At 36.9% G+C, this 24156-nt stretch overlaps 1 protein-coding gene across 7 annotated transcripts in view; it reads right to left on the reverse strand.

Moving 5' to 3' along the window:
- Positions 1 to 24156, reverse strand: part of BRAF (B-Raf proto-oncogene, serine/threonine kinase) — a 119381-nt gene that overhangs the window by 8701 nt on the left and 86524 nt on the right. For all 7 annotated transcript variants that reach the window (XM_081038632.1, XM_081038636.1, XM_081038635.1 and 4 more), the window contains 5 exons: positions 16008 to 16054; positions 15106 to 15224; positions 11246 to 11377; positions 4883 to 5017; positions 1042 to 1195 (listed from right to left, as the gene is read on the reverse strand). In XM_081038632.1, coding sequence (XP_080894758.1) covers positions 1042 to 1195; positions 4883 to 5017; positions 11246 to 11377; positions 15106 to 15224; positions 16008 to 16054 — 587 coding nt within the window. The remainder of the gene's footprint in view (positions 1 to 1041; positions 1196 to 4882; positions 5018 to 11245; positions 11378 to 15105; positions 15225 to 16007; positions 16055 to 24156) is intronic.

Consider the following 24156-nt stretch of genomic DNA (forward strand, 5'->3'; position numbering starts at 1 on the left):
AAGTACTTCAGAGCGGGAGACCCAAACAAGAGAAGAGCATTCATTCATAGCAAGGAGAATCTTGCTGGGCAAAGACTATCAGGAGCACAGAAATTTTATGAGACAAAGGGATAAGGTCATTGCTAAAAACAAAACAGGCATCAGGACAGGTATCTACAGTAATAACAATTAAAAGAAAATCCATTAATTACCTGGTGTTTGGCAACCAGAGAGCTCTAAAAGAAAACCAAACAAACCTAAGAGTTCTCACAGGATTCTGTGAAGGTTTTTTTGGCGGGGAGGCAGTGCATTTGTAAGGATATTCCGCTTCTATATGTGTAAGATATTCTTAATATATAAAGAAGTATCTAAAAAGGATTCTATAACATTCTCCCACTTCAATCCAAAGTTAAACCGTGTCAGTCATGTCAAACAGGCCAGTGCTCAGCAACTGATTTGGTTACCTGCACACACAATTTATACAAGAAATTTATTGCCTTAAGGGAGTAAAGGACATTCATACTTTGCAAACTGTAATAAAAAGAAATTGTTGTAGAAAAAATACTAAGGATAAAAATAAGCTTATTCTGTTTCAGTGACTTCCTAGATGGGATGTTTGGCTTGCCTGACCTCCGGTCAACCTTCCACCTGCCCACAAAGGGCAGACCCTACTGGACGTGTGACAGCTAATGACAAAAGGTGCATGGGAAAAGTTTAATTGCAGTTTAATAATTAGAATAACCAAGTAAACAAAACAAACTTGGAAGAGGAAGTAAAACATCGGGAAGAGGCACTGCAAACTTTTAGCAATGTCTGTGCATTTCAAAAACCCTTGGATGTCGAAAATCCAATGCTAAGTATGAATTTTAGATCGGTTAAAAACTATATCCAGTCTATAGAAATATAAGTGTTCTTTGGTTCACCTTAAAAAAAAAATAGCCTATTGAATTTAACAAATACCGGAGCCAACGTGTTCATTTTCCTCTGTCCCTACCCTCCTATGCTCTCGCTCTCTCACTCTCTCTCACTCGTTTAACTTGTTTCAATGGACAGGAAACGCACCATAGCCCCCTGCCTGGATGGGCGTTTTTGGAGACGCACAAGCATATAGACTAAAGTCCTCGGTTTGGAAGCCAGCCCGATTCAAGGAGGGTTCTGATGCACTGCGGTGAATTTTTGGCAATGAGCGGGCCAGTAGCTCAATAGAGGCGAGAATCTGAAAAAGGCAAAAAAAGAAAGAAGAATGAAAATCTACGTGGTAGTAATCTTTAAGAGCTCCATCATACTTTACAGGAAAAAAAACCACCTGAAATCTTACACTGTTTTCAGTATTATCCTAAGTGCCTAGAAAAATACTTAAGAAACTGATATTTTTGCCTTAAAACGAAAATTACCCAAGTCCTACAGCTGTAATCTCTGGAAACTGAATGGGGAAAATAACCCATGGTTAGCTTTTCTTTACCCTTGAGATCATTTGTCAGCCTTGGAACAATAAATAAAAAATTTTAAAACCAATGACCTGCCTGTTCCTCATGGACCACAAGTCCCTTTTGGGAAGACGAGGGGAGCCGGAATAAGTAAAGCACTATATGACTTCATAAAAAGAACCATCAGAGCAACTCATTCTTTAAAGCAACTTAGTAAGGGGAAATGTTCTGCACACACGTCATTAAAAGCAGGGCCCCAAAGACCCAGACTGATGGTGGCACAAAAGCAACAAGTGACAGGTGACAACCCAAGAGGAATGGAGAAGACAGGAAAGCTCTACAAAAAGACACCAATAAGCAAAATGTAGAAATTCAGTGCATTTTAAGGTACAAAGGAACAGGTTATGACTCTTGAAGGCGAACATATGATAATGCACGTTCGTGATCATGAGCCGTATGTATTGAGGGCGTGGCTCAAGGTCTTGCGCATAGTAAAGACTCAAGAAAAATGTCAGCGGCCATTATTATTACCATGGTTATTTTTCTGAGCTATCCAAACTTTCAAAAGTTATACTACAATCTGTATAATTAGTATAAGAAGGCAAAGAAGTAAGCAATGTTACAAAACTTTTTAATAAAATTATAAGCATAACACACAAATAAAAATTCAAATAATACAGAAAAGTGTAAGTCCTACCTTCCAGAGGTAACCACTGTTAAAGAGTCTACACTTTCTTCTGGACCTTTCCTATGCATAAACATGCACATATGAAAACAGAGCCCATCCTCACGCTCACCACCGTTTAAAGTGGCATCATAGACATATTTTTCTGCCTTACTTTTTTCCTTACTGATATCCATGCCATCTCTAGAGAGCTATCTTGATCTTCACGTCTTTAGCTTTTCCTATTGCAGTACACATTCTGTATATATCTGAATATTTGTGGAGACAGGCACTGCAGTACAGATTTTTAGGGGTGGTATTTGTCATTTTAAGTTTATGGATTCCACCGAGTCCTGTCAAAAGGCCAAACCAATTTACACTCCACCAACACTTAAACAATTTGAAAGGAAGGCTCTTCCTTACTCCCCAACATTGTTTCCAATGTTGCCTACTACCAATCTGAGAGGCAAAATAAAAAGTATTTCACTACTGTGTGACTGCATTTTACTGATTGTCACTGAACTCTTAACATCTTCTCCTAAGTTCATTCATCACTGGAATTTCTTTTGTGAATTGCCAGTTCATATCTTTTACCCTCGAGATATGAAGGGTAAAATAATACCCTTCCTTATTATATCTTTTATGATATCTTTTAAAAGATATTACATCTTTTATAATATATTTTATATTATATCTTTTTATAATATCTTTAAAAAAGATATTATATCTTTTATAATATTCTATTATATTCTTATAATAGGATATATATCTTTTCCTATTATAAAAAGGAAAAGATATCTTTTCCTTTAGATATCTTTTATCTAAAAGATATCTTTTTATATCTTTTTATATCATAGCTTTTACTCATTTCCTATTATCTTCTACTGATGAATTTGTAGAAGTCCTTTGCATAATACAAATATTTACTCTTTGTTATACATGCTATAATTATTTTTCTCTGTGTTTACCTTTCGATATTATTATTATCATATACAAGTTTAAAGACTTTATTGTAGTCATACCTGCTAATCTTTTCCTTTGTAACTTCTGGATTTTGTCTCTTGCTTAGGAAAGCCTTTCCTACCTCAAGGTTATAAAAATGATTTCATTTTTAATAGTTTTGTTTGTTACATATAAGTCTTTAGCCATGTGAAATTTATATTTGTGTGTAGCGTGAAAAGAGATCCTGTAATGAAAATTTTAAAGTAATACTTAAAAGGGGTAAGCCTTCGATAATCTGGAAAATTCACGTATGCATTTCATTTTCTAATACCATGAGAAGAATGAAATGGTATTTACATGAGGAATATGAGCTGTCCCATTGAATACCATTTCAAAAATGGGCCTAAGGAGATAATTTGCATTATTAATGTGCACCAATTGTGTTAAATGGGCAATCCTAGCACCCGGGATGTGAAAAGAATGTGGGGCCAGTCCTGCTGACATTGTTCAAAAATAACGGTCTTTGACTTTGATCGTCTTAAAACAGTGATTTTGTGGGTTCAAAACAACAACAACAACTCTTCCTCAAAAGAATAGTAACTTAGAATTCCAATTTGTGAAACATGTATCTACCTGTGCAACCATTGTGCTGCCCGTTCCTGCTTGGACACCGGCCCTGAAAGACTTGGTGTCTTTAATTCTTTAGATGGGAACGAAAGATTCGCTCACTCCCGTGACAGTGGCTTCTGTCTAAGGAACCCACCTAGGACTGAGTATTCAAGGGCACATGGTTCACAGAGGACGAACTCAGTAATTAGCAGCTGAGTAACAAGGAGCATCAGCACTTCCCTCTTGAGAACTGTACTGATTGATTTACTGAGACCCATTTACAGAATACTATCAAGGGCGTCTTAAACATCATAAAACATGGAATTTATGTCACAAAATCTACTGGAGGTGAACTTTCTAAGCTTGTTAAGGTACTTAGACTACTAATTGAAGGGCTTTAGCCTCATGATGTGAACAGATAAAAAGTAATGGAAAATTTCCAAAAATCCAGCAAGGGCAGATAGCGCTGACAGTTGCCTTTATTTCTGCCCCAGATGAAATACACCTCAAAAACACCGAGTATTAAAGGGAAGCTTGGAACCTGTCTATTGTGCCAACAAGAAGAATTAAAGCAGCAGTTCTCTAAATACAGTCTGTGGAAAAACTGTTTTCATTATAACACGAAGATATTATTTGCCCTTTTTACTGTCATTATTTTACAAACGTTTTAAGTGCAGTTTTCAGAGGCTACATGATGTAAAATATTGCAACATAATGAATGCAAAGCAGAGCATCCAGTTGTCTATTATTTTCTGGGTTTTTTTTGCAGAGATTTGTAAACAATGTAAAACAATAATACTATTCTTCTCACTAATTTTTTTGTTTGGGAAAATATAATTATTTTTCATAAAGTATTACTTAATATGTAATGGTTTTATTATGTTTAAATACATTTATAAATAAGAATTTTAAAACTTCGTTTTAATTTCTAAAATAGTATTACTTATATAAACAAAAACTCTTTGAGGGTGGGGGGTCCGCGATACTTTTTAAGTGTGTAAAAGGGTTCTGAGACCAAAAAGCCTGAGAACGGCTAGACACAGCAAAATCTTTCTGAATATTTTATACTGAGGTCCCAACTTTGCAGGTGTCCCACTGCTCAACCTTTATAAAATCACCTTTGTGCTTACTTATCTGGAGTCTGCACATAATTACATGGAATCCAAATCATGACATACAAACTGCGTGCTCTGAAAACTGCTTAACAATCTGCATCTGAACATGAGTCTGTCCTTTTAGATATTATAAAGCTGTTTCTTACTTGGGGAAAGAGTGGTCTCTCATCTCTTTTCTTTTTCAGGCACTCTGCCATTAATCTCTTCATGGCTTTTGGACAGTTACTTCGTACCTTACTGAGATCTGGAGATAGATATCCTCGTCCCACCATAAAAATGATCTGGGAAAAAAACAAAAGGACAAATCATAAAACTTGTAGATAAGCTGAAAAATACATAAATATTGAAAATTCAATAAGCTGTGCACTTAATGACACGTGTACTTTTTAAAAAAATGTACATTGCACCTCAATAAAAAGTTTAAAAACAAGATGCTAGCATTCTGATGCCTACATATACAATGGGAACCAATACTTCATGGGCTGCAAGCTGAAATCCTCATGACCCCTGGACTATTGTAAAGTTCTTCTAATTGCTCCCGATGCTGCAATCTCTTCTTATCCAATCCATTTTCCCAGGGTAATGTTCTAAACACAGATGGGACGGATCATGCCTCTTTCCGACTTAAATCATTTATTGGGTATCGTGCTAAGTCTTTTATACATATGCAGCAGGAACCAAAAAAGTTCATCTTTTTAGCAGTTGTTTTGGCATCTGCATTTTACATTCTTGTTGAGTGAACGCTTATGGGGCATGTATATAAATCTGAGAATCAGAGTGTCCTCCCGAGGGAAGAAGGCAAAACCACTGGGGACTAAAATCTTCTGTTTAATAAAGTACAAAGGCTTGTCTTCCCGCGCGGTGCAGAGATTGGTAATTTTTCTAATTTCTTAATTTTCTAATTTTCGACTCTTTTGAGAGTGGGCAGAGACAGATGTTAGGATTCTTGGGGCTCGGGGAGGAGAGAGGAGTTTTAATCTTAGAGTCAACAGGTCCCATAGGGACAGACCAGAAGCTAAGGTGGAGAGAGCCAGTAAGAGATCCTTGTTACAGGGCAGAGCTGATGAATTTTAGGAACAGCCCAGTTTGATATCCTACTTTATGCTATTTCCTGTTTGGTACTGTAATAAACCTTGCTTAACTACTCTAAGCGGATCTGCCCAAGTACCATCGAAGTGGAGGTATACCGCTTATGCTCCTTTCCCATCTCCCCTATCATAACTGCCCTTCTCCCATTTTATAAAAGTTACCTTTTTTTTACTAATATGGAATTACACTGTGGTACACAGCGCTACAGGGTGTAAAATTCCTGGGATACCAAAAGGACATTTCCAAATACTGGTGTCTAACTGGGCTCTAATGCATGGGTAGCAAATCCCTTTGCAAGACAATTGGCTTTCAAGTCTTTGCTTTCAGTAAAACTGATTGAACTGTCAGCTAATTATTAAAATAATTTTCAATGACAAGTTACTACGTAATTTGTGGTACGTGCAGAAATGAGTTCAAATAACTGAGAGATAATGGTATATGGTAAAGAATTAATCTTGCTCACACAGAGGGCTGGCTTTGCTTTTGGCTCCTGGGAGGTAATCACTAAACTCTTGGAATGTCTTGCCTGAGAAGAGTGTCCTTGTTTAGCTGGGGGCCTTGGCAGATGCCAGATAATCTATGCTCTCAATGTGAGTTACAGAGAGGGTTTTGACGCGTAGCATCAGCTTGACATCTGGAGGGGCCGAGAAGTAAGGTTTGCTGCAGAGGTGGTCAACCGCATCTCCGTGCCTCAGTCCGGTTACTCTGATTGCCAAAGCTCCAGCGAGTTTCCCGAACTGTGCACAGTGCCACCCATCGCTGCCAGAATTTAATGCCGTCCACAATTCCTCTGGGAGAGGACAACTGGGACCCCCACATGTGGAACTCTGCTGGATGCTGCCCTACATGCCAGTTTCCTTGGCTGATTTTAATTTGTATCCTGTTACTGTAACAAACCTGAGTATCAACAACTTTCAGTGAGTTCTATGAGAGTTAATAAATTACTGAACCTGAGGGTGGCCTTGGGGATCACTGAACTCTGCATGTGGTTATAACAAAACTCCTGATTTTCTCATCTTCTTATTTATTTGAACAATATTTCTCAGTGCTTCTTTAAAAACAAAATGAGTAAAAGGATCGATGCTGAGTCCTCGCTCATTCTAGCAAGTCATTTTTATCCACAAATATATGAATGAATTGAAAAGAAAAGCCCCCCCCCCAAAAAAAAAGGAAAAGAAAAGCCCCATGTTGTTCAAGATACACATTTCCAACATTTTACCTTTGATGGTTCTATGTATCAAAACGTGTTATTTTCATCAGTTATGTATTAATAATTATTGATCACAGCATAATTTAGAATTTAAAAATTCTGAATTACAGAAAAAATTTTCAATTCTAAATTTAAATACATTAATATTGGCTGCAGAGATTAACTTGAGTGATCAATAAAATACTTTAAAGCATAAAAATATGTTACCTTAGGAAAAATTTCTGTGGGGAAAGTAGACGACAAATAGTTCAAAGAGGAATAAGAGAGCTATCTAAAGCGTCCAAAAATTAATGAAGAGCTTTTGTATCTTTTAAAACAAGTGGTGGTAGATGGCCCATCACTATGGTGATAGAAATCAAATCAGTAGATTTTATTTGGTACATTTAAAAGAAGGATATAATGGCTTTATTTTGAAATGTTAATACACTAAATATTACGTTCTTTGCAATTGTTTAATTTTAAAGAAAAAGTCTTTCTTGGAAATAATTCATGGATAGAAGATTCAAGTGGCACACACAGTACAAATTCAATAGCTTGGTTTGAAATTCTGGGCTGGTTATTTTCATTCTTCATCCACACTCCACAGCGCTGGCACCTCCACCCCTCATCCCCTCCTCTGTTTCACTGGAGCACATCTGCTCATCCTCTTCCCCCTGCACTGCCTCATCAGAACTGTAAACTCCACTGAGAGCATAGGCTGTGTTTCATATTCATCTTTGTATTACTGGATAACCCACAGCTCTTTGCATCAAAATTTTTTATTAAAATAATTTGCGTGTTGATAAAGCACAAGTACTTATCATTTCCTGTCTCTTGAAAACTTGTGCTTCTAACCCAGCCACCTCGCTGTGATAAAGTCCAAGCTTCCTGTGAAGAAGTCCTCCCAGGAAGACTCATGTGGAGAAGGAGCGAGGGCCGTGGACCTAGGCCACCACTGAGCCTGCACCTGACACCTAGCACCACACGGCAGGCTGTGAATGACCCATTTTGGAAGTAGATCCTTTAACACCCAGTGAATCTACCGGCCAATACCATGTGAAATAGAGAGAAACCTTCCTCTGTTTGCACTGAGAGCAGTTCCAATTGTAGATTCAGAATTTGCTTAAGCCACTATGTTTTGGGTGGTTTGTTATACAGCAATAATCATTGGAATACACTTGAAGTAACAGATAAACATTATGTTACTTTCTTCTAAGACCACACAGCTCTTCTGCTCCAAGAAAAGCCATGAGTGTAGACAGTTAATATACTTAGCTTAAATGAGGATATTATTAATCTTAATTTAGTAGAAAAGCTTCACTGTAAGAGGGAAGAAGAATTAGAGAGCAAACTGTAATAATAAGGAGGGAAAAAAATGACAAAGCAATTGCTCAGACTTTCAGCGGCTGCATAACTAAAAGTAAACAGCATGCTATTCTGCAAAGTAACATAGGTATGGTCAACCTTCAAGGAGCTAAGAGACCTGTTTTAGGAAGGAATCTGATCTTTATAACTGCAAGGAACTCTTTAGTCCAATTTCTCATTTTTATAATTGGGAAAAAAAACCCAAACCCAGAGAGGTAAAGTGACCAGGCTGTGCAGCTTGTGAGTCAGGGTCTGCCATGACATCACAATGCTTCACCAGAGTCCTGCCCTGAATTTACAGTCAAAAGCTCCCACCTCAGACTATGGAGATGAGAGTGTAGGGGAATGGTTTCTATTAAGTAATACGGAAGCAGCTTTCCCATCTCCCATGAAAAACAATATTCCTAGATTTTCAAGCAAAAGTCCAATCTGAGAGCCACAGAGATCAAAATATAAGAGAAAGAAAAAAATCAAATCAAGGGGACGGATGAAGCAATGCCTGCAGTTACTTCACTGAGGATGACCAGAGCTATGGATTCAAAAGGGAGTTTCATGGAATGTGCCATTTGAAGGAAGCAGACTAGAAGATAATGAAGGAGAAGGGTAATCAGAAGAGGGTATCCTTCTTCTATCTCCATTTTCTTTACCAAATACTTAACTTGGTTTTGGACTGGCAAACTCCAGAAGGCTCTAACTGTATTACCAGAAAGTATTAACTAGTAAAGGCCTTACCCTTCCGTGGGGCACTCACTTATCTGTCTCATGGAGAGCAAGCCCTGGCCATGTCATTTATTATACTCTCATGGAGGACAAAGGACCTACAACGCCGAGAAGTGGTGAGTGCAGAACTCTGGCATGCTTGGGGTCATATTTTAGAGATAGTAATACTGTTTCCATAATACACTTTTATTGTTTTATTGAAATAAGTATATTCACTGACAAATGGGTTTCATCTAAGTTCATAAATTTTTATGAACATAAATTTTTATTTGTAGTCTCTATGAAAAACCAACTAAAACCAAATTAAAATTCCCTTGTAATTCCTCTAGAAAAATAATAGGCACAGGAAAAGTAAACATGGTACAGGGTATTACGCTGTATGGTTGAGTTCATAAGACTGTAAAAGGCAGGACACACAGAGCTTGCAAATTAGAAACCATCTTGCTGCTCAGACCACCATCATCAGATTAGTCATCTCTGATCTAGAATCTGTCACAAAAACAATATGTGCCATGTTTCAATTGTGCTTTTTAGTGAGCATTTTGGTCCATACTGAATCTAAGTTTCATGTAGGCTTAAAACATCAGATCATCAGAAGCCAGGTCATAGATTTTTTTTTTTTTTTAACAGGCAAAACTAAGATTCAACATTCTAAAGGTACAAAGTAGTTAGAAAGACCAAACAGCAACTAAAAATTAGTTTTGTGTTGATTTGGGTAGAAATGTAGCCATTTTTAAAAATTCTCAAAACACAGATTTAAGACCACTGTTGTATAAAGGCTACACGGTGATTCAATAAGCATATACCAAAGACATGATATCTTAGATTATTTCTCTGATATCACATGACAGTGAAGTTCTTAGTGAGAAAGCTATTGTGTTTCCCCAAAAATAAGACCAGGTCTTTTATTAAGTTTTGCTCCAAAAGATGCATTAGGACTTATGTTCAGGGGATGTCATCCTGAAAAATCATGGTAGGGCTTATTTTCCGGTTAGGTCTTATTTTCGGGGAAACACGGTACTCAGAGCTGTCATCCAAAAGACCAAGAATGGAGCTGTTGACCAAAATACACAACCAGTACTTAAAAGAAGTAACACATTTATACACAAAAACTATCATTTCATTAGGTTGGAGGTTATGAGGAAACACAAAAAACGTTTGTGCTCTTTTTTTTAGATTGGTGATTCTTGACTTTGATGTGTATCAGAACCACCTGGGAAACTTACTAAAAATGCAGGTACTTAGACCCCACCCTACTGAGTCAGAATCTGCTCCAGCATCTCCATTTTTAAAAAACTACCCAGGCAATTCTGAGACAAACCACAGCATAAAGTATAAATAGTATTAATTAATCAGTTTATAGAGTCAACTATTGTTTTCTACACTATTAACAGTGTAACTGCTGTAACTCTTTTGTCTCTCTCTAACACACACGCGCGCAGGCAGACACTTTTAAAATGCTGATGTATACAAGGTATTTTCAGTAAAGAGAATTCATTTTTCTTGGCCAGTGTTACAAGCCTAAATGAATTTCATATGGCTGGGATAGAAAAGGAAAAGAGCTGCATGAGGCAACGTTGGTATGTTCTGGAAGGTAAGGGACAGAGAATAGGAACTCAGGAAGAGAGAAGTAAAAAAATTCCCTCCTACTAGAATCCTCATTATAGAAAAAGGAAAGCATGATGTCAGAGTTCTTCCATTTACCTAGTTTTAAAAATTAGAAAAAGGGGAAACAATCATTTTATCAGAGTCTGATACAAATAAGTTCATGGCTGAGTACCTACTTAGGTAGCACAACCTGTGATAGAGTGAAAGATGTAATAGAGCCCAGATGCTGTAGTCGCAGAGCTCATTCTTTTCACCCTCATGGTCAAGAAACATGAGGTACGTCCATTGTTGTATCTCTGGTTTCCAGTCAGAAGAGCAGGAATCTCACTCCATGACAACACATATTTAAGAATGGTATTTCAAGGAAAGGCCTCACATGCTATTACTACCGAAAGTATACAATTGGTTTCTACTACTGGTGACAAAGATCAAGAGATCTATCCCTCATACTTACCCAGGACTCAACACTTCTTTTCTACAATAAATTGGAACCTTTATGTAAATAGTAAGTAAACCCCAAGAGATGGTAAATATGTACCTGGTCCCTGTTGTTGATGTTTGAATAAGGTAACTGTCCAGTCATCAATTCATACAGAACAATCCCAAATGCATACACATCTGACTGAAAGCTATAGGGGTTTTTATCTTGCATTCTGATTACTTCTGGTGCCTGTTAGAACATAAAAAGAAAAATATTCTCGTTTATTCTTTACTTTAACTGAATAAAGACTGAAAACCAAACTATTATAATTCCCAGAACAATGCTTTTATCATTCAATAACCCATCTAATATGTAATCAATTCTCTTATTAATGGTCAAGAATAAAACCGATTAAGAAAAAAATGCTCTGTGAACTCTAAAAGAGGCAGTACTAGCTGCGATTTTATATGCACTACTAAGGTTTTATCATTTTATCAGCTACCCTTTCTACACAAAATATCGTCATTGCCATTTGAATTCCTCCCTTGACTTACTCATCAAGACTCAGTTCCCACTTCCCATTCCCGACTCAACAAAGAAACACTACACCCACGATTCTAAGATGTTGGCAGTAGCACAAGCACTACGGCAACTGCCTTAGAATTTCAGGTGTCCCATTGGTACCAATGATCCTCCTCATCTCAGGGAACCTGAGATGATAATGGTAAAATTTCAAGACCGATAAACTCAAATCCCTTTCCTGCCTCCAAAAGGGGTATAAACATGCAAGGATGCTCTATTAATAAAAGCAACAGACAGCAGGTAGGTTTAGAAGATGGCATAAAGACTCTTTTGGCTGCTGCTTGGACAAAAATACAGACCAAATCACATTTGTTACATGTTTACACACTGTGTTCTATAAGGAAATTTCTTATTAACTACTTACATGAAATACAATAAATGCTTGGGTAAATATTAGCTTTAAAGAGTTCTTTCACCTTGAATCTTCTGTATTGTTTCATTTGGAAGGAATTAAATAAATTGCAGGGTATTAATAAAAAAATCTGTGAAAACATTACATTGATACCACAAGTAGAATGAATTGCAAAAATGGCTGAAATACCTGGGACAAGATTCCTGGTTATTCGTCAGGATACGGCCGGTGAGACTGTCTCACAAGGCAGGCAAAATGGCACTCAGCCTCACCTACAAATTACAATCACCTGTGCCGCCTTGACCCTCTCAACGTGCAGACTACATCCGGCTCAATAATAACACATCGCAATCTGGGGGTGGGATCCAAGCATTGTTAGTTTTTAAAGTTCCCCAGGTGATTGTAATGTCCAACCAAGGTTGAGAACCACTGATGGAAGATGTATAGGAGATTCTGATGTGATCGCAAGGATGGGGGTGAAGAAGAAGGTTGTATTTACAGTGGTACCTCGGGTTTCGAACGTAATCCGTTCCGGAAGGCCGTTCGAGTTCTGAAATGCTCGAAAATAGCCAACAGCTAGGCCTCAGGATCTTGCACTTAGCGGAAGCCACGAGACATGCTTGACTTCTGAGTCGTGTTCGAAAACCGAAGCATTTACTTCCGAATTTACGGTGCTCGTAAACCAGAATGTTCATCAACGGAGACGTTCGAAAACCAAGGTACTACTGTACTTGCTTTTGTCATATTTTATTGATAACTGCTTTTAGTAATACACTACAAAATAAACCACATACAACTGTGATGTAATGAACAAGCCAGAATACTGAGAGGCTGGTTATGATACAGACATAATTTTCAAAGCCAGTACACAATTTTTGTGAGGAACAGAGTAATAAATCAGTTGAGAAACTGTCTTTAAAACTCAGTTTTACCTCACTCTTGTTGGGAGATGGCTTGAGGAAAAGTTGTATGTCATCTATTTACAAGAAATGCATGATTGATCCTCAATTTAGCGATTTAATTTGTAAAAATTTTTACAAAGTTTTCTTTCTCCTCTAAAATAAAAATAAAGCAAGGTTGCGAAGACTATTGTAAATAATTCAGAGAATTATATAACCTTAATCCTGACCAAACGCTTCTTTCCTAGTCTATGGATGTCCCATGCTGTTTCTGAAGGCAGTATCTACTGAAGAGGATTTATTCAACAACTGAGTGTACTACTGCCTAATCTCGTATCATAAAGCTCAGCTTGGCGGATAAAGGATGAATCCATCTACCCACGTATTAACAAAAAAGAAATTAGAAGAAAATACAAAAATCCACTAAGGTATTTGAAAAGGACAAAGCTGAAGACCTGACTAAGCGTCTCTCCCCCACTTGTTAAAATAAACACAACTCTAAAACATGTATCAGCTGTTTCTTTATGTTAGGTTTTGCAACTTCAGTACTTAATATGTTTTCCCTGCCTCTTCTTCTGATACATAGCCATCTTTGTTACAAGGTGTGTGCCTCAAAGGTGCCTGAGATCTGGAGTACAATGATTAGCCTCTTGTTTATAATTATTTATTGAACAATTATAACTACATATTAAATAAAAAATTTACCTAGCTCTAATGACTGAATCTTATAAACGGAAAAGGCATTAGGAATGCACCCCAATGGTAAAGATGGAGACTTGGAGGTTATGTACGAGTCATGCAGAGCGTTAGAATACAGACCTCTTAACTCTAAGTCCAATCCACCTTCCCACCTTGCCACTTGCCCTAATTTCAGTTATTATTACAAGAAATCATAGCTGAATTTAACCCACGCTTATCTCAACTGGTTCAGAATCCTACCTTGGAATCCCCTCCTTGGGAAATGATACAGAGTTCAAAGAATTCAGGCAAATGTGGTATTAGACCCTTACGACCTTTCTGTTTCCAGCAGAGGGTCCTGAAGTACAGATTTGGGTATTTTAAAGTTTAAAAATTGCACTCGTAGTTTTGGGACACCGTGTATTCAGCTTAGAGCAGTTCTCAAACTTTTTGGGCTCAGGACTCTTTCAGTCTTAAAATGACTGAGGAGCCCCACGGAGCTTTTGCTTATGTGGATTATCTCTGTGGATAACTATCACATTCAAACTTAACTGAGAAACTTAAAACTTTTATTAATTCATTTAAATAAAACCACCATTAGTTGCTAACACAGATCCCATATTTTCAGTGAAAAGTAACTATATTTTCAAAAACGAGAAAGTTTAGTGAGAAGAATAGTTCTGGAATTCTTTTTGACCGCCTGGATTTAACAGGAGCCAGCTAGAGTCCCATATTTGCTTCTGCATTCAATCTGTTGTGATGTGTTGTTCTGGTTGAAGAATATGAAGAAAAATCTGAGCTCCCACAAGGATGACCTTGGGCACTTGTAAGTGGGTCATAGGGACTCTTTTGGGAACTACTGATTTAGAGGATGATTCCTAGACTGCCCTTTTTGTAGCCTGCACAGTTTTAGTTCCCTTCTTTCCTATCTTCTCTTTCTTCTTTTCCACAAAGCAGAAATAAGAACGAATAAAGAGAAAGAAAGAGCTATGCAGGGCAGTGACGGTGTTAAAAATCTACCTCTCCTTTTTTGTCTTTCCCAGCTGCCGCATAATTAAGACAGTTCTTTCTAGTCTAAAGGAAGTAACTTTCCAATTTAGATTTAAATAAAATGGTAAAACGGCCGGCCTTAAAAGGAGTTCTCGTCACAAAACCTTAATAATGCCTGCAGATCACACCTGCTTAAATTGCATACTTGGTGTACCGAACATTTTGAACACAAAATATTCTAAAGAGACAATTCCAAACAAAATTTAAACAGTGTTTACAAAATACATATTTTCTGTTTGAAAGATACTGAAACTGATTTCATAATGTTCCTTTTAAAGATAAAAAATAAGATCAACATTGATTTTTGTGAATACTGGGAACTATGACAATACTATAGCTGAAAGCTTCAATGATTTTCTAGCAGCATCTCAGGGTCCAAAAATTTAATTAATGAAAAGAAAAGCCTCAGTTCTTACCATCCACAAAATGGATCCAGACAACTGTTCAAACTGATGGGACCCACTCCATCGAGATTTCACTGTAGCTAGACCAAAATCACCTATTTTTACTGTGAGGTCTTCATGAAGAAAAATATCTGTGGTGTAGTAAGTAAAGGAAAACAATAGATCTCATTTTCCTATCAGGGCAAGCGTTATGAAAATTTTAGGTAAGAGATCTAATTTCTGTAATTCTGTAGTATGATATTCTTTAAAATAATACTTCATATTTCCCCTTCATTAATGTTAAAAAAAATAATTATGTCTATTTGGCCTGTATGACATGCTTTTAAAGTTTTGGGGCTGGAAATGTAGTAGGATGAGGTGAGATGTTTTCCTAGGTGTCTGGGAGACCCTGAAACTTTCCAGTTCGATTTTCATAATGGAGGCTCGAATATCCTTTATGGCACTGCTAGGAAAGGGGTAAAGGCTCTTCACTGGAATGAAGGTGTTTGGCAGACAGGAACTGAAACTGAGTTTACAGATGAAGAGGAAGAATTACGTTTTTCTCACCTCATTGTTACGTAACTTAGAGCCTTCATTTACAACTCAACTGCTGAACACGGTCAGGCCAGCGTGCCAAAAGCCACTAGCAGACAGCTACAACATTGTTATAGTGTTGACAGCACGTAAGCAGTAATCAAAAACAGCCCTACTACCAGGAAGATTTGAGGTTTTTTTTGTAATGCTCAACTGTTCAGAAACCAAAAGCAGGTTGCAGTACCTTACTCTACTATACTTTTCATGCAAATCCATTTATTATTTCTCATTACAGTATATTTAACTTAGCATGAAACTGTTTTTACATAACGTGAAGACAAAGTGCAGAAGGAAAAGTCAGGATGTTTTCAAACCTCGCAGACAAATTTCAGGAAGGATACTATTACTCTTGAGGTCTCTGTGGATGATTGACTTGGCGTGTAAGTAACTGAAAAACAAAACATCATTTTAACCTGAGGAGGGCTAAATACTCTGGCCTCACAAGCTATAGACCATCTTTAGCGGTGTAAGGACTTATTTAGAATCATGATACAATTGCAAACTGTACAATGTGATAATCCTTTTACATAAGAAATATTAAAATAGACTGTAAATGAATTTCGGATTAGAGGAACACATGACTAATATGGTACAGCCAAAACCTTGTTTTCTACTAAAAGACTTTGATTTATCTTTTACTATTTACCAATACAAACCGTTCATGTCAATCAGGCAAGTCTATTTATCCATGTCCTTTAAATACACCTTGATATTTAACGCCATCTGTGATCAGTGGTCCACTCCTACACCCATCCCCCAAATCAGCTTTCATTCTATTCTTCACCTATTCATACCTATCCTTTAAGATTGAACATACATTCTAACTCCTGAGTAAAGCTTTCCCATTATTGACTCAACTGAAAGTGACCTTTCCCTGTTCACTTATATAGAAATTATTCTAACAGCTGCTTCATGTGTTTTTTCCCATGTATGTTCACTTTCTGTTTAGAAGGTAAACTACCAGAATATGAAAGTTTGATTGATAAATTAAAACCATTCTTAAAGGTAGTATAAATATATTCTTAAAATACCTTCTTAAAACTACCGTGTTTGCCCGAAAATAAGAGCTAACCGGAAAATAAGACCTAGCATGATTTTTCAGGATGACATCCCCTGAACATAAGCCCTACTGTCTTTTGGAGCAAAAATTAATATAAGACCCGGTCTTATTTTCGGGGAAACATGGTAGTGAGTAGCAAACTTCCCCATAATGGCCACATTGAATCTATTTTAAAGTCAACAATAACTCCATTGATGTTATCCCTAAAAACGGCTTTAGTTGAGTTGAGGGAAAAGGGTTGTGTCTAGTTTATTTCTGTTTATCCCCAGTACCCAGTACAGTGCCTGGCGTGCGGTAAGTATTCAATACAGATCTGTTGAATCAATTACAATGAGATACATATAATGTCCTAGTCAAAGTTTTTTCTTCATTTAATACTGGAGAGGACAGATACGATATATGATATGAAGATATATGAAACTTCTGAAATCTGACAATGACCAACCATTAGGAAATGTTTTGCCTTATACTGAGACTATAAAATCAAAGTTGTATAATGAACACTGTTAAAAATGGACAATGTTTAATGCAGATAATTAAATTTGTTAAAAATGCAAATAATTAAATTTGTTATTTATGCTTTCACATCTTCATTTAAACTTCCATACCCTCCCAGAGACCAAGATTTTGAAACATTTTTCTTAGACAAAATTTTCATTTCAAATTACTGTTTATATATACTCTTTTCCTCTAATTACTCTCTTACTTCACACTGTTTATTTCCTTCATAGCATTCACTACAATCTGCAATTATCTTCTTGTCATGACTTTTAGGCCCTGGGTTGTTTTACAAGATCACAGTCCCTCTTCCACTGAAAGAAAACGTGATGTCAGTTATAAGCATTAATTGCTTCAAATGTTCTGCTCTGACAGAGAAAGGTAAAAACAGATGGAGAAAAATGGGTCTCGATCAAAAGCTTTTTCTTTTGGGGCTGGGGAAACCTTGTGTCCATTAGAAGGGGGATTAATGATCATGGTGGAGCTCTGTGCTTCTGTCAGAGAGCTGGGATTTAGTTCACAGAAAAGGTGTTAATCTTTGAATAGAGGTTCTGTCTCCAGTGAAATTAAAAACAACAATAAATGGGTGGTACATGTGAAAATGTGGCGGCATGATAAGTTACAAGAAGGAAAGATAAAGGTATTCTTGATGGATGGTGTCAATCTTTTCAACAAATTTGATACAAAGAAATGTAGCAAAAATAAGGTAGATAGAAATATAACTAAAGGGTTGAGGAGAGAAAATTTCTGACTAGGAAAGGACTTACTAGATAATCGACAAAATATAAATATGATTGCTGAGCTAGTGATATAACCCTGGTAGAGCTGTTTAGCATAAATCTATTAAAGGCCAATGTTACATATAGCTGCAACTTGAAATAATACCTTATCCTTGTGTAATCTCATACTGATTACAAACGGCTTTCCTAACTTTTATCTCATTTAATAATACTCCTTCTGTAACATCTCTATTACAAAAGCAGTGAAAGAGCAGAAATCCAGGTCTCTATAATGGAAGGTTGAAAAGAAAAGGGACTCAAATTCCCCAGCTGGAAAAATGAGATGAGTGTCATATCTCATTCCCCACATAATATAATGTTCCAGAGTAATTACTACCCTAAATAATTCTGTACAGACACTAAAACAATTTTCTAAGTACCAACCAGTTATAACGGAAAATGCCAAAACACACATAACTGGTTGAGGGTAGGGAACAAGAATAAATAGACTCTACTTTGCTCCTTCTTACTTTTCTAAGATGTTAATGAGAACCTTACAATAGATTCACAAAAGTAGTAGGAAAAAAACCATACTATAAACTAAATGAATATTATTGTCTTGATTGGTTTCTCTTAGGAGTCTCCTTCCTTGAAGAAAAAGTTGTCTACTTATAGAATCATTTAATCTTAAAGCTGGGAAATCATCTAGTAAAATTTGTTCTCTACGCTACTTCTTTCAAGCTCTTATCCAAGATTCAGCTTTTCAACATTCTTCTTAGGGCATAATATGATGCCCCTAAAGTAAATACAATACTCTAGATTTGATCTGATCAACACAAATTAGAGTGAGATTCTCCTCTTCATCTTCCCCTTGAATGTAAGACTTGAAACCATAAAACTCCTAGAAGGAAACATAGTGGTCTTGGTGATAATTTGACACCAAAAGCAAAAATAAAAAAGGGGGACTACTTATAACTAAAAATCTTTTTCAGAGCAAAGGAAACCACCACCGCAATGAAAAGGCAATCTACCAACTGGGAGAAATACTTGCAAATCGTGTATCTGGTAAGGGGATATCCAAAAAAATATAAAGAACTCACATAACTTAATAGCAAAAAACCCAATCAATTCAATTACAAAAATAGACATGTTTTTTTCCAAAGATGGCATACAGATGGCCCACAGGCACATGAAAAGATGCTCAACATCACTAATCATCAGGGAAATGCAAATCAAAACCACAGTGAGATACCACCTCACACCTGTTATAAAGGCCAGTATCAAAGAGACAAGAAATAACAAGTGTTAGTGAGGATGTGGAGAAAAGGGAACCTTTGTGCACTGTTGATGGGAACATAAATAGGTGCAGCCATTATGAAAAATAGTATCGAGGTACCTCAAAAAATTAATAGAGTTATCATATGATCCAGCAATTCCACTTCTGATATATATCCAAAAGAATTTAAATTAGGATCTCAAAGAGAGAGCATGGTCACTGCAGCATTATTCACAATAGCCAAGACATGGAAACGTAAGTGTTCATGGAATGATTAAAAAAAAAAAAAAAGACACACACACACACACACACACACACTCACACAAGTAGTATTCAGCCATAAAAAAGGGAAATCCTGACATCTGTGACAATATATATGGACCTTGAGGGCATTCTGTTAAGTGAAGTTAGACAGAGAAAGATACTGTATGATCTCACTTATATGTGAATCAACCCTCCCACCAAAAAACAAACAAACAAACAAACAAACAAAAACCGAACTTATCTTCATCTTCCTTAAGGCGGGTAAAAACAAAAAAAGTATTAAATCAGCCATTACTGTGGTTATTATGGCAGCCAAAGTCACTCTACTGACTTCCATTAAAATTATATTCAATTACAACCCTAGAGAGTTGCTGTTTTTGCATTGCTCTTACAAAACATTTTCCCCATCCAACATTTGTTTACTTCTCTTTTTTGGACTCAAATATTGCATATTTTGTAGACATGGACTATAATTTCAGCTTATTAAAACTTTGTTTTCACAAAAAAATCAGTTTAAAAAAATCAGTATGCTAAGGATGTCATCTGAGTTATTTGTAAGGATGCTAGTCATATTCACGAGAGGAACGAGAACAAAAATCTCCTTGCAGCTTATAGTTTTAGGTATGATCATTATACAGTTATGAACCTCGTCACATTTTCCATGCATATCATCTCTCTCGATCTCGTCCTCAAGAATATCATGAGCTATCATTCAAATGTCTTGCTGAAATTTAAATACTATAGCTACACCATTTGCCTATAAAATCCCAAGTGTCTTTCCCTCACGTTTGCTATTTCCTTATATTTTCAACTATTTCTATAACCAAAGAACTGGCCTATGTAGATGTTAGCATTTCAGTCCTCTTTCACCTAACACTACACAATTTCAAAAAAGCTCGTCAGACTTCACGCAGCAAGCTTAATCTCCCCTCAGGCTCCTAGAGAGAATTTAGAAGCTGATTGGACTGGTATGCGTGACAGTGCATACAGCTTCCCAAGAGTTTCAAATTAGTTTCCCTTCAATACTTTGATGCCCTCCACTCCCCTCATGATCATAATGTGAAAGGTATGACATTCTGCTATCTCTGCTTAGTCAGTAATCATTTATCACTTTAAAATAATTACAATCCCTAATAAGTGGAGTTCACACATTTTTCAGTTGTGCTCCATTGTGGCCTAAATTCTATTTTTACTAAGATTTTTCAGTTTCTCTAGCTTTAAAAAAGTCAAATGTATTGAGGTATGACTTGTATACAACACAATATGCACCCACTTCTTCTGTGTAGTATAACAAGTCTTAAATATATACACTTGTGTAATGAACCACCACAATCAAGATAAAGAACATCCATAACCCCCAACAGTTTCTTTGTACGTTCCTGCAATTAATAACAGCCCCCCTCACGCAACCATTGATACTGATTTCTGTCACTTAAGGTTAGCTTTGCCTTTTCTAGCATTTCCTATAAACACAACCATGTGGCTTGTTTTGCGAGCATAATGATTCTGAGAGTGACACACTGGTCGTACGCAGTATTATTACAGTGTACGGATACCACAACTCATCTACCTACCTGCTGGACATTGGGTTGTTCTGGTTTTTGGCAATTATGAATAAGATCCTATAAACACTCACATGTGTCTTTGTTGTTGACTTATGTTTTCACTTCTTTTGGGTAAATAGGTAGAAGTAGAATTGTTCATATGGTAATTTTAACTGTAAAAGAAACAGCCAAAGTGCTTGTATCACTGAAGACTTTTATCCAATGTGAAAGAGTTCTAGTTGCTCTGCATTCTTGCCAATACTTGGCACTGTTGGTTTTGATTGTGAGCATTCTACTGAATGTGTAGTTGTGTCTTGTAGTTTTGCCTTTCCCTAACATCTAATGATGTTGGACATGTTTCCACGTGCTTATTTGCCATTCGTCTATCTTCTCCAAAAAAGTACTCCTATCTCTTGCCCATTTTGTCATTGGGTCGTTTGTGTTATTACTACGTAAGTTGTAAGAGTTCTTTACATGCTTCAGATACAAGTCTTTTATCAGAAAATGTACCTTGCAAATATTTTCTTCAGGTCTGTGGCTTTTCTCATTTTCTTAACAGTGTCTTTTAAAAAGTAAAAGTTTTGAATTTTGATGAAGTCCAATCTATGATTTTCTTTCTTTTAGGACCCTTACTTTTTGTATCCTAAGAAATCTTTACCTATCTGTAGGTTACAAAGATTTTTCTCTTATTTTTCTTCTAGAAGTTTTCGATTTTCATCTTATAGTCTTAGGTCTTTGATCCATTTCGAGTTATATATAATTGATGTATTGCATCAGGTAAGGGTTAATGGTTTATTTGTGTATTTATCCTACATGTATATCCAGTTTTTCCAGCAACACTTGTTGGAAGGACTATCCTTTATCCATGAATTGCCTTGGCAACTTAGCCAAAACAAACAAACAACATATAAACAAACAAACAATCCCCAAAAGAACTGACCATAGACATAAGGACATATTTTTTGAAATCTAACACTATAAGTCCTGCAACTTTGTTCTTTTTCAGAATCGTCTGGACAATTCTAGTCATTGCACATCTATCTACATTTAGGATCAACCTGTCAATTTCTACAACAAAGCCTGCTGAGATTTTGACTGGGATTGCATTGAATCTGTAGATCAATTTGGAAAGAACTGACATCTTAATAATATTGAGTCTTCTAGTCCATGAATATATTTCTGTGTGCTTTGTTTCCTAGCTGGGACCTATATTAGAGAAGGCATATTCCCCCCTTTGGAAAATACTCTCATCATAGCTTCTAAGTAGAACACAGCCTTGAGCAGAATAAATAAGAATGTACTGTAAACATGGAATACCATAGTATTGATGGAACAGCAAACCCATGATATTCTCTTGTAAAGCTCATTTCAAACATTCACAAGCCCAAACACGTACAATCAGAAGGTATTTATTTATAAGAGCAAGGTAACTAAATGGGGGAAAGTTATTTCAACAAATATTGCTGGAACAACTAGATCTCCATATAGGGAAAAGAAAAAATCTTCAGCCCTTAATTACCTCAAATCAGACACAAAAATCAATTTGAAGTGGATTGGAGACCTAAAACGAAAAGCAAACACTATAAAACTTCTAAAAGAAAACAGAATTACTAACACCATCTTGTACATAAATATAATTTTAAAGTTTTCAGGATATTTTTACATCATTTGGTTTCTTAAACATCACATTTCTTTGTGAAGCAAGCAAAAGGCAGTAATTCCACTTATGCTGATGGGAAAACCAAAGCCCCGGGGACTTAAGGGACATAATCAGAGAGGCATAGTGGAAAGCGTATCACTTTGGAGCACACAAATTTGGGTTTGAATTCCAACTATGTCACTTACTTAGCCATATGACCTTGGGTACATTACATACTCTCCCTACGCTTTGGATTCCTGACCTGTAAAATGGAGAGAATAACGTTTAAACTTATGGGTTCTCCCTTTCATTTATTTAACACGTTTACTGAAAGCCCACTATGTGCTAAGCAACAACTGTTCTAAGTCTTGAAGATATAGCAGACAGAAAATACAGAGGTACAAGTAGACTCTATTCCATAGGTGGGGGACAGGAAAGGCTGAGCTGCAGGGGGTTGTAATTTCAGGCCAGGGAGAGCCTCTTTTCAAAGGACATTTTGAGTCAAGACTCAGAGGGGCGGGGAAGAGTCATGCAGCGATGATATAAGAACATAGCAGGCAGGGAGACTAGCAGAGCAAAGCCCAGGCAGGCATGAGCTTACTGTGTCAGAAGATGGCAAGAAGGCAAACGGGGGCTTGGAAGAGAGGGAGCACGAGGGAGGAGAGCAGCAAATGTGTAGAGAGAGGTACCAGGAAAGGCAGAGGGGGAGGGAGGACTGTGGGGCGCATTGAGGACAGCCTATTAAGGACTTCTGTCTTCTTTCTAAGTGAAGTGTGCCGATATTGCAGGAGCAGGGGAGCCACATAATCTGATTTACGTCTTAAAAGGACCACTCTGGCTGCTGTATTGAGAGTACACTGAAGGTGAGTAAGGGCAGAAGTAAGCACTACTCCAGGCAAGAGATAATGGTGGTTTGAATCAGGGTGACAGCAAAATAGGTGATGAGAAGTTGTAAGACTCTAGCAGACTTTAGGATACAGCCAACAGGAACTGATAAAAGATTGGTTGTGTGGCCTGAGAATGAGAGGAGTCAAAGATAACTACAAAACATTAGACCTAAGCAGCTGAAAGAACAGAGCTGCCAGCTACCGAGGTGAAAAGAATGAAGAGCAGGCTTGAGGAAAAAGAGCAGGACCTCAGTTATAGACATATTAACCTTAAGATGCCCATTAGACAATCAAGGGGACATGCTGAGCAGACAGTTGGATATGACAGTCTGGAGTTCAGAGGAAATGACTGGGCTGGAGACCGGCATAGAAATGGTGATTAAATGGTATTTCAAGCCATGAAGGTGGATGAGATGGATGATCTCCATTCCCTCTAACCAAGGGAATGGAGATCCCTAGAGTAGTCCAACATTTAGAGAAGGAGTTGAGGAAGAACTAGCTGATAAGAAACAGTAAGAAGGAAAACCAGGAGAATACACTTTAAAGCAGTATTTCTCAGATTTTAATAGGCATGGAAACCAGTTAGAGAACTTGTTAAAATGT

The sequence above is a fragment of the Rhinolophus hipposideros genome (genome assembly GCF_964194185.1).
Source record: "Rhinolophus hipposideros genome assembly, chromosome: 25".
Taxonomy (NCBI): Eukaryota; Metazoa; Chordata; class Mammalia; order Chiroptera; family Rhinolophidae; genus Rhinolophus; species Rhinolophus hipposideros.